The following is a 9,423-nucleotide window of genomic DNA, read 5'->3' on the forward strand; positions in this document are numbered from 1 at the left end:
GGCAGGTTGGCCGATTTATTGCCCAGGTGTGTACCCAGCCTTGTTTGTTTTTTTTTTTTAATCAGAGGAAGATTATCAGAAAAAGTAATCTTCTTAAATGTGTAAAAGAAAATATAGTTCAAAATATCAGCTTACATAGTTCATGAACAGAAAGAAAAAAACTAAGTTGTAAATGCACTAGTAACATTTAGTTCAAATGCCTCTCCTATTTAGTATTTCTTCATAGAGTAATCAGAAGACTATACAAAAAAACAGATTGTACAGAAACAGATCATATTTGAAACTCTGTAAAATATATTGTGTTCTGTACTTGTTTTTATAAATCAATCTCCCTGTCATCTGTTGTGTTTACACAAGATGGCGCACTCTGCTGGCAACAGCTCGATATTCAACGCAGCTGACAGTCTGGTGTTCCGCTCTCACAGAGAGAGAGAGAAAAAGATACGGCTTGTGCATCCAGTTTCTGCAGGCGATAGCCGCAGGGAAAACATGCTGTATTTTTCTGGAAAATCTAATTTAAAAAAAAAGTTAGGATAAATGATAAATTAAGATTCTCCTTAGTGGGTGGAACAAACATTGCTAATCAAACAGGATTTTCTAAGCTAAAAAAGACACTTCCTGATTTTAATTATGGCGTCTGCTGACTTCAAAGAGGGACAGAACTGCTCCATCTGTCTGAACAATTATACAGATCCTGTCACATTGACATGTGGACACAACTTCTGCCAGGTCTGTATTGATGATGTGCTGGATACACAGGGAGTGTCTGGAGTTTATGCCTGTCCTGATTGCAAGAAAAGATTTCAGGAGAGACCAACGTTACAGAAGAGCATAAATCTATGTAACACAACACAGTGCTTATTCTCTTCCCAGTCAGAATATGAGACGGCAAGGATCTTCTGTACTTACTGTATTCAATCTCCTGTGCCTGCTGTTAAATCCTGTCTAATGTGTGAGGCTTCTCTGTGTGAGAACCACTTGAGAGTACACAGCAAGTCAGCAGAACACGTCTTATCTGATCCCACCACATCCCTTGGAAACACAAAATGCTCCATCCACAAGAAGATCCTGGAGTATTACTGCTCTAAGGATGGTGTTTGCATTTGTGTGTCTTGTATTGCTTTTGGTGAACACATGGGACATTTTGTGGAGCCTTTGAATACAGCTTTTGAGAAAAAGAGAGATATGTTAAGAAATGTACTGGAGAAGTTGACCGTAAAGAAAAAGAGGACTGTGAAAAGAGTCAGGAGTTTGCATAAGTGGAGGACAGATGTTCAAGAAAAAGCAGCTTGTGTGACAAAGCAAGTCAACGTTGTTTTTAAGGACATTAGAGAACAGCTGTACATCCTTGAGAAGAGAGTCCTGAATGAGATCTACAGCTGGGAAGAGCAGGTTTCATTTACAATCTGTGATCTAATTCAGCAACTGGAGGTAAAAAAGGATGAGCTGTGCAGGAAGATGTGTCACATTGAGGAGCTATGTAACCTGACTGATCCAGTGACTATTTTACATGAACAGGAATCCTACAGAGGTGACTTTTGTGAAACTGAGGAGGGAGAAAATGAGGACAGGGAGAGAGATAATAAAAAGCTTCATAATGTAGGTGATTTGGATGAGGGTCTCATATCAGTGACATTACATGCAGGTTTATCTGATATAATGACTGGTGTAAAAAGAGGGATCTATGTGTCAGAATCACTGGACATATTACTCGATCTGAACACAGCTGGTAATTATGTGATTGTATCTGGTGACTTAAAAACTGTATCTTGGTCAGAATTAAACCAGTATCGCCCAGAAACCCCAGAGCGATTTCAGTATTGTCAGGTTTTAAGCACCAGGAGTTTTTCCTCAGGAAGACATTACTGGGAAGTGGAGACTAGTGAGTCAGGAGATTGGATGGTAGGCATGTGCTATGCCAGTATAGACAGAAAAGGAGTTCAGTCATATATTGGAAACAATAACAAGTCCTGGAGTCTGTGTAAATTTAACAATGAATTCTCAGTGATACATTCCAGTGATGTAAGCCAATTATCTCACTATATTTCCTGTCAGAGTTTCAGAATATATCTGGATTATGAGGCTGGGCAGCTGTCCTTTTATGAACTACGAGGTCCTATCAGACACTTGCACACATTCACTGCCATTTTCACTGAGCCCCTTCATGCTGTATTTTATGTATGGGGCGACTCTGTAAGAATTAAGAGCTAGGAAGTACAGTATTATTGATTGGTATTCGGACTATGGAAAAGATAATTCAGCCTTTTTCATCTCTAAATGACTATGGGAGCAATGTGTGTGGACAGCCACCAGAGTGGCTGGGCTTATATTTCCCCCATATTCAGAGGTCTGCAAGAAAATTAGCAAAGATTTCCTACTGCATTAAATGGTAATTGGATGATATCAAGTGACACATAACTCAGAATTGAATTCCTTCCCAATAATCTCTGCTCATTACTAGGACATAAATTGTGCACACATACAGTGATGATCTCCTCTTTATATCCATAGTTAAACCTTTGAAAAATAACACATTGACATGTCTGTAATTGAGTTCTGTACTCAGCAACTAAAGTATAGGCTTGCGGACACTGTTGAAAGGATTAATGCTGATATATGATATATTAGCCAGACACAGAAGAACACCATTCCTAATATAGCATATGTGAAATCTTGACGTGAGATTGTTGGATGTTACAGATGAAGGCTATTTGAATTGACTACGTAAAAAAATATTAACAGATAATTAATTTGTCATTGCTGAAGAAAAAATACTTTGATAGTACTTCCAGACTGGACAAAAGTCCACTTCTAAAATATATGTCCAAAAATGATAACCCTTAAATGAAACGGTCATGTTGTAGTGTGCATTGTGTTTTCTTGTACTATCTTTACTTCCATAATTTTGAGAAAGCGTCTCCTATATCTAAAATCACTGGCTTGGTATGACTAAGGCTGGGTACACACTTGTCCAATTCTCATTCCATCCAACCTCTGACCTACCAGTTGGCCAGACATTGGTAGAGCATGTACACTTACACGACCTCTGGTTTTATCCAATCCTGGTTATTTGATCTGTCAAATGATTTTTTAAACCTGCTGGAAAATCGAGATGCAGATGCCATCCTGACATACGGTATCCAGACAGTCAGAAGACTGTCAGAATGCCAACGCAGGAATCCCGACAGCCGACACTCCGAACATAAGTATCACAAGGAGCAAGGGGAGGTTAGGATTAGGCTGCCAAGGGAGGGGGAAGGGGGGAGGGGAGGGTACTGGTGTTAGGGTTAGGCTGTGAGAAGGGAGAGTTAGGCTGAAGGGGGTTTAGGGTTAGTCTGTTGGAGGGGAGAGTTAGGGTTAGGGGTAGGGAAGGGGAGAGGAGAGGTGAGAATACTTACCCTAAAAGTGTCAGGATCCTGAGCAACGGTATGCTGGTGTCGGTGTTCTGACCACCGGCATTCTAAGCGCCGGGAACCTGTACGCAACCCGGAAAAACAGGAGACCAGATCATGCAATTGGTTTGTTCAATTTTTCTCTCATCCATGTAACTGGTAGCTGGTTTGCGAAAGATTAGAAGAGTGTATACTGTGACACAATCCAGATGGTTTCAGCATATGCAGATTGTAGATTTGCAGCAAAATTTGACAGGTGCGTATGCATAGACTAGATGTTGAATCTGCGACCCGGTCGCTAGTAGGATTGTGTCAACAGTTCAGTCTTGAGTTGGATCCCTGGAGGTTTGGACAAGTGTGTATCCAACTTAAGTAAGCTTACATGTTTGCAGCAATGTATGCTACAGAGCATTGTATTATCTTTGAATCTTTTTGCTTTCAGTATGTACAGCAAAGTATAACTTATACAAAGTCATGGCAGCGTCCAGCCAAGATGATGATGTATACCTCTCAAATGCATTAATATGATTGCTTCTATTTCAAAAAGGTGTTCTGGATGTTCCAATATGCATTGTTATTTTGAGAAGTTTGTACGTTTGTTAGTAACATTAAAGTAAATGCTATGTCAGCAAGCCCATGTATTTTTTTATTCCATCTGAAACAGATAGCCTGGGTGTAGAAAGTGTATTTAAGGTAGAGGTGTCATATACTTACAGGGGCGCCACAACGTTATATGGTTGGTGGGGGAGGGGGGGGGTGCGTAAAAAAAATATTTGGCGCTCCCCCAACGATTACAAACCCCCATGCGGGGATCGCTTACCGCCGGATCACCGCAGAGACTCCGTTCCTACTTTGGATAGTCTGCCGCTATTTTTCATGTGCACAACAACTAGTTATATTGCTGGGTGTTATGTGCTAGTCTGGAGTAGCACATCGATGCCAAGCCACTAACTGAATCGCCGCCCTTTAGAGTCGATTTTCTCTCCAAATATCTTGGTATACAATCAGTAACATATGTTGGGCATTGGGCTTTTTATTGGATCTGTGTTACATAAGAGAAGTTGGAACTACAGTTTACATAAAAGTATACTTGATGCTATAATGCCTTACACTACTGGACTGTTGGAGGACTGCTCCTTTTAATATCTAACTACGGGTGGTGGCTCAATTAGCTACTGTCTACTACGGTAAGCCGGCGCTCAGGATCCCGGCGCCAGGATCCAGACCGCCAGTATACTGGCAGCGGGGCAAGCGCAAAAGATCCCCTTGCGGGCTTGCTGCACTCTCCACGCTGCAGGCACGGTGGCACGCTAATTATTCTCCCTCCAGGGGTGTCGTGGACACCCCAAGAGGGAAAATAGTTGTTGGTATGCCAGCTGTTGGGATTCCGGCGCCGGTATGCAGAGCGCCGGGATCCAGACAGCCTGCATATCAAGTGCCACCCATTAGCCACAAGTTCCTTAGGAGCCTAACAGTTATGTTTCTGTATGATGTTTTGCTTAAGTGTCCTGACTTATTAATGCCACAAACTCATAGAGGTGTGAGCAAAAATCACCACTGTTTTTCTTATGGTAACCTGGAGGCATATTGAAATGCCTCCAAAGTCTATGTCTCCTTGATTGCCTCCATTGGTTCCTCACCTTACATAATATCACTGCTCCAGTCAAATACAGTATAGACTGTTCTCACTAACACAATCAAAAAAGTAGACAGATCAAAGTTTCTGATAATCAGACACAGGAAGTCATGAAAGAGAAGAAAACAAGAAGAAAAAAAATGAAATATACAAATAGAACTATGTGTGACAAGAACACTGGGATAGTGTTTGAGGGCAAGTATGTTTGTCCCAGGTTCTTGTCTTACATGTATTAGAAAAATGAAAACTTCTAGGAATATGTTTTGTTTTGTTAGAACCTTTTCAGTTTGTTGGAAAAGCTGGGTAAGGGCCCTGAAAGAGAGATGGGGCAAGTTCCAGACATTGGGCCCAGTTCGGGTCTTTGGCCTCACAGAAGGCTAATCAGGCTTTCAGCTGTGTAAGAGTGTTATAGAGCTGCTGGCCTGATTAGGGTGTGCAGACTGCCTGGGAAGACTGCAGGATCTCTGTGAGAGAAACACGCTTCCTGATACAAGTGAGCTATACAGTGTTTGCTGGAGAACTCTGTGTTTTTTTTGTTTAGTGATAGTTAGGAACATCTTGTGTTTAGTTAGTGCCGGACAGGCAAGGTATTTTCTTTTGGCGTTTGTTTTATTTTCTGTACAATAAAACTGGCTGGGGCCAGTTGTACCAGAAACTGGACTTGTGTTGTTCCTCAGCTGCTGCGTGCTGCCATATACCCCAGGAAACGGCACCTTGCACCCTTGCAGTGTTACAACTTGGTGGAGAATGCGAGCAGTCCGTTCTGCGCATGAGTGAAAGCAGCAGCTTTATGAGGCCTGCAGAAAACGGTGGTTTATGCAGATACAGCCCAGTGTGAAGTTACTGAGACTCACCCCTGAGGGTTTGATATATATCCTGGGTGAAAGCAGCTACAAAGCCGCCTGAAAAATCTGTCGACATGGAGGAACTGCTTAAAGCCTTGCTGCAAGCTACAGCGGCTCAGCAGGAGGCCAACACACACCAGCAGGTGGCAATGGAGGAAAATAGGAGACAGCAGCAGGTGGCAATGGAGGAAAATAGGAGACAGCAGCAGGTGGCAATGGAGGAAAATTGGAGACTGCAGCAGGAGGCCAACAGACAGCAGCAGGTGGCAATGGAGGAAAATAGGAGACAACAGCAGGCAGCTGTTGACGAACTTTACAGGCAACAGCGTCAGGATAGAGAGGCCTTAACAGAAGTGGTGCAGAGCCTTGCAGCCGGATTGGAGATGTGGCCGTCAGTGCTCCGACCAGCTCTAGTTCTATACGGGCCAGTCACTTCCTGCAGAAAATGACAGAGGCTGATGATGTGGAGGCCTACCTGACCACGTTTGAAAGGACTGCCGAGCGTGAGAACTGGCCGAAAGCACAGTGGGCCAGTCTGCTGGCACCTTTTCTGTCAGGTGAGCCCCAAAAAGCGTACTTTGATTTAAGCCCTGCTGAGGCTCGGGTCTATGATAAACTAAAGACTGAGATCCTGACCCGCCTGAGAGTCACACTGTCAGTACGAGCACAACGGGTGCACCGGTGGGTGTACGCCATGGAGAAGCCTCCTCGCTCCCAGATGCACGACCTTATTCAGCTAACAAAAAAATGGTTACAGCCAGAGACATTAACTGGTCCCCAGATGGTTGAAAGAGTCGTCATGGACCGCTACTTGAGATCTTTGCCCATGGTCCTGCGCAAGTGGGTGAGCCATGGAAACCCGGGTACTGCTGACCAATTAGTGGACATGGTAGAGAGGTATTTGGCAGCAGAGGAACTACTGATGACCACCCAGCAACCCATAGATCCTCGACAGCGCCCTTCAGTAAAGACTGGTAAGACTGTTCCTTGGGAAAATGTTGCTGGGCGGATAAGAGAACGCAAGGCTGGAGAGACTGTAAACACTGGCCCTGGAGACAGGCCAATGGGGCTAGAATGGTCTATGCTGCCCAAACGGGTTGATAATCGTGTGGTTAAATGTTTTAGGTGTAGTATGCCAGGTCATGTTATTGCCAATTGCCCAGTCACGCAAGAACCCATGCAATGTGATGCTGCCTTTGAATGTCGCAGAATGTCTTTCTTTGCTAGGTTAGCCTGTACTGTGGTACCTTCACCTGAGCTGGAAAAACAAATGTGTGATGTGTTCTTAGAGGGTAACCGGGTAGAGGCCTTGCTAGATTCAGGAAGTTTAGTTACCCTCGTGAAAGCTGGGTTAGTGAACCCCTTAAAGGTCCAGCAAATACCTATTGGGGTAACTTGCATACATGGGGATACCCAACATTATGTCACTGCTGAAGTGAATATAGAAACTTGTTGTGGGTCAGCAGTTGTTAAAGTAGGACTGGTCCCCACCTTGGTGCATGAGGCCATAATAGGGAGGGATTTTCCTCATTTTTGGAAACTGTGTGAATCACGGTTATCAACAGATGTGAGAAATAAAGAGCCAGTTGATAATACCGGTGATTTTATGGATGTACGTGTGTCTTCTGAACTTTCTGACCCTTTGCCTTTTGCTAGTTTGGCTGGGGAAGTGACAGATGGGGAGTCCAGTGAGGACCCTCTTGCTGGGAACAGAGACATAGTAGTTAGAACTGAAAGCGTGCCTGACCTGGTGGTAAAGAAGGATCTGTTTGCGTCTGAACAGTTAAAGGATCCTACCTTAATAAAGGCTAGGGAGAATGTTAAGGTTGTTAATGGGGAACCTGTGGTACTAGGTGAAAGGGTTACGTATCTCCACATGGCCATCTGTAATGAGCTCGTGTACCACATTGTCAAAAAGGGTGAGGATGTGGTGGAACAGCTGGTAGTTCCCCAGCCTTATCAGAGAACGGTACTAGATTTAGCTCATAGTCACGTTACCACAGGACATTTAGGGGCAGAAAAACCACTGAAAGAGTTTTACAAAGGTTCTTTTGGCCAGGGGTTTATAAAGAAGTGTCTGAATATTGTTCTTCCTGTCCTGAATGCCAGTATCATGCCCCTAGACCCCATTTCAGGAGCCCACTCATTCCCATGCCTATTATAGAGGTCCCGTTTGACAGAATAGCCATGGATCTCATGGGACTCTTGTTAAAGTCTGCTCGGGGCCATCAGTATATCCTGGTAATTATGGACTATGCCACCCGATATCCTGAGGCTGTCCCTTTACGCACTATCACAACCAAGGCAATAGCTAGGGAGCTGGTGCAGGTTTTTAGTAGAGTGGGAATACCAAAAGAAATTTTGACTGACCAAGGTACTCCATTTATGTCAAGGGTCATGAAGGAATTGTGCAAATTATTTAAGGTCACTCACCTCAGGACGTCCATCTACCATCCCCAAACAGACGGGTTGGTGGAAAGGTTTAATAAAACATTAAAAAGTATGTTAAAAAAGGTTGTTTAGAGAGATGGGAAAAACTGGGATTGTTTGTTGCCCTACTTGTTAATGGCCATCAGAGAAGTTCCTCAGTCCTCTACGGGGTTTTCTCCATTTGATTTGTTGTCAGGTAGACACCCCAGAGGGCTATTGGACATTGCCAAAGAGACTTGGGAAGGACAGCCCACTCCTTATAGAAGCGTTATTGAACATGTATCACAAATGCAGGATAGGATTGCAGCCGTGGTACCTATTGTCAGAGAGCACATGGAACAGGCCCAAAGTGCTCAACAGAGGGTCTATAACCGAAGTGCCAAGATACGGGAATTTGCTCCTGGAGATAGAGTTCTTGTTTTGGTACCCACTGTGGAAAGCAAATTCCTAGCTAAATGGCAGGGTCCATTTGAGATTAGGGAAAAAGTGAATGAGGTTAATTACAAAGTATACCAGCCGGGAAAGAGAAAACCCGAACAAATCTACCATGTTAACTTAATCAAACCCTTGAAAGATAGGTTGTCTCTCTCAGCGGAGCCTTGCCCTTCGGTGTCTTCACCTCGGTTGCTTCCCGCAGTAAAGGTGTCAGAGAGATTATCAGCTGATCAGAACAATCAGGTTAAAGAATTTCTCATCCAAAATAGGGAGATATTTTCAGAGCTGCCTGGCCGAACGACCATAATAAAACATGACATTGTCACAGAACCAGGGGTCAGGGTTCATTTAAAGCCATATAGGATTCCTGAAGCTCAGCGAGAAGCTGTTTCTAAAGAAGTTAAAACCATGTTAGAACTTGGAGTCATAGAGGAATCTAACAGTGAGTGGTCCAGTCCTATAGTTCTCACCCCGAAGCCCGACGGTAGCATACGCTTATGTAATGATTTTCGTAAATTAAATGAGGTGTCCAAGTTTGACGCGTACCCCATGCCCCGTGTGGATGAGCTTATAGAGAGGCTGGGAACAGCCAGGTTTCTCACCACATTGGACCTGACCAAAGGTTACTGGCAAATACCTTTATCTGATAGCGCAAAAGAAAAAACAGCCTTTTCGGTTCCGGAGG

General features: G+C 43.8%; 1 protein-coding gene across 1 annotated transcript; it reads left to right on the top strand.

The window, feature by feature from the left end:
* Positions 1-427: 427 nt before the first annotated feature.
* Positions 428-4,020, top strand: LOC135056129 (E3 ubiquitin/ISG15 ligase TRIM25-like). Its single transcript, XM_063960918.1, has one exon. It carries the CDS (start codon positions 631-633, stop codon positions 2,209-2,211), a length of 1,581 nt encoding a protein of 526 aa, XP_063816988.1. The 5' UTR covers positions 428-630; the 3' UTR covers positions 2,212-4,020.
* Positions 4,021-9,423: the final 5,403 nt, after the last annotated feature.

This window comes from Pseudophryne corroboree, chromosome 3 (genome assembly GCF_028390025.1).
Source record: "Pseudophryne corroboree isolate aPseCor3 chromosome 3, aPseCor3.hap2, whole genome shotgun sequence".
NCBI lineage: Eukaryota > Metazoa > Chordata > Amphibia > Anura > Myobatrachidae > Pseudophryne > Pseudophryne corroboree.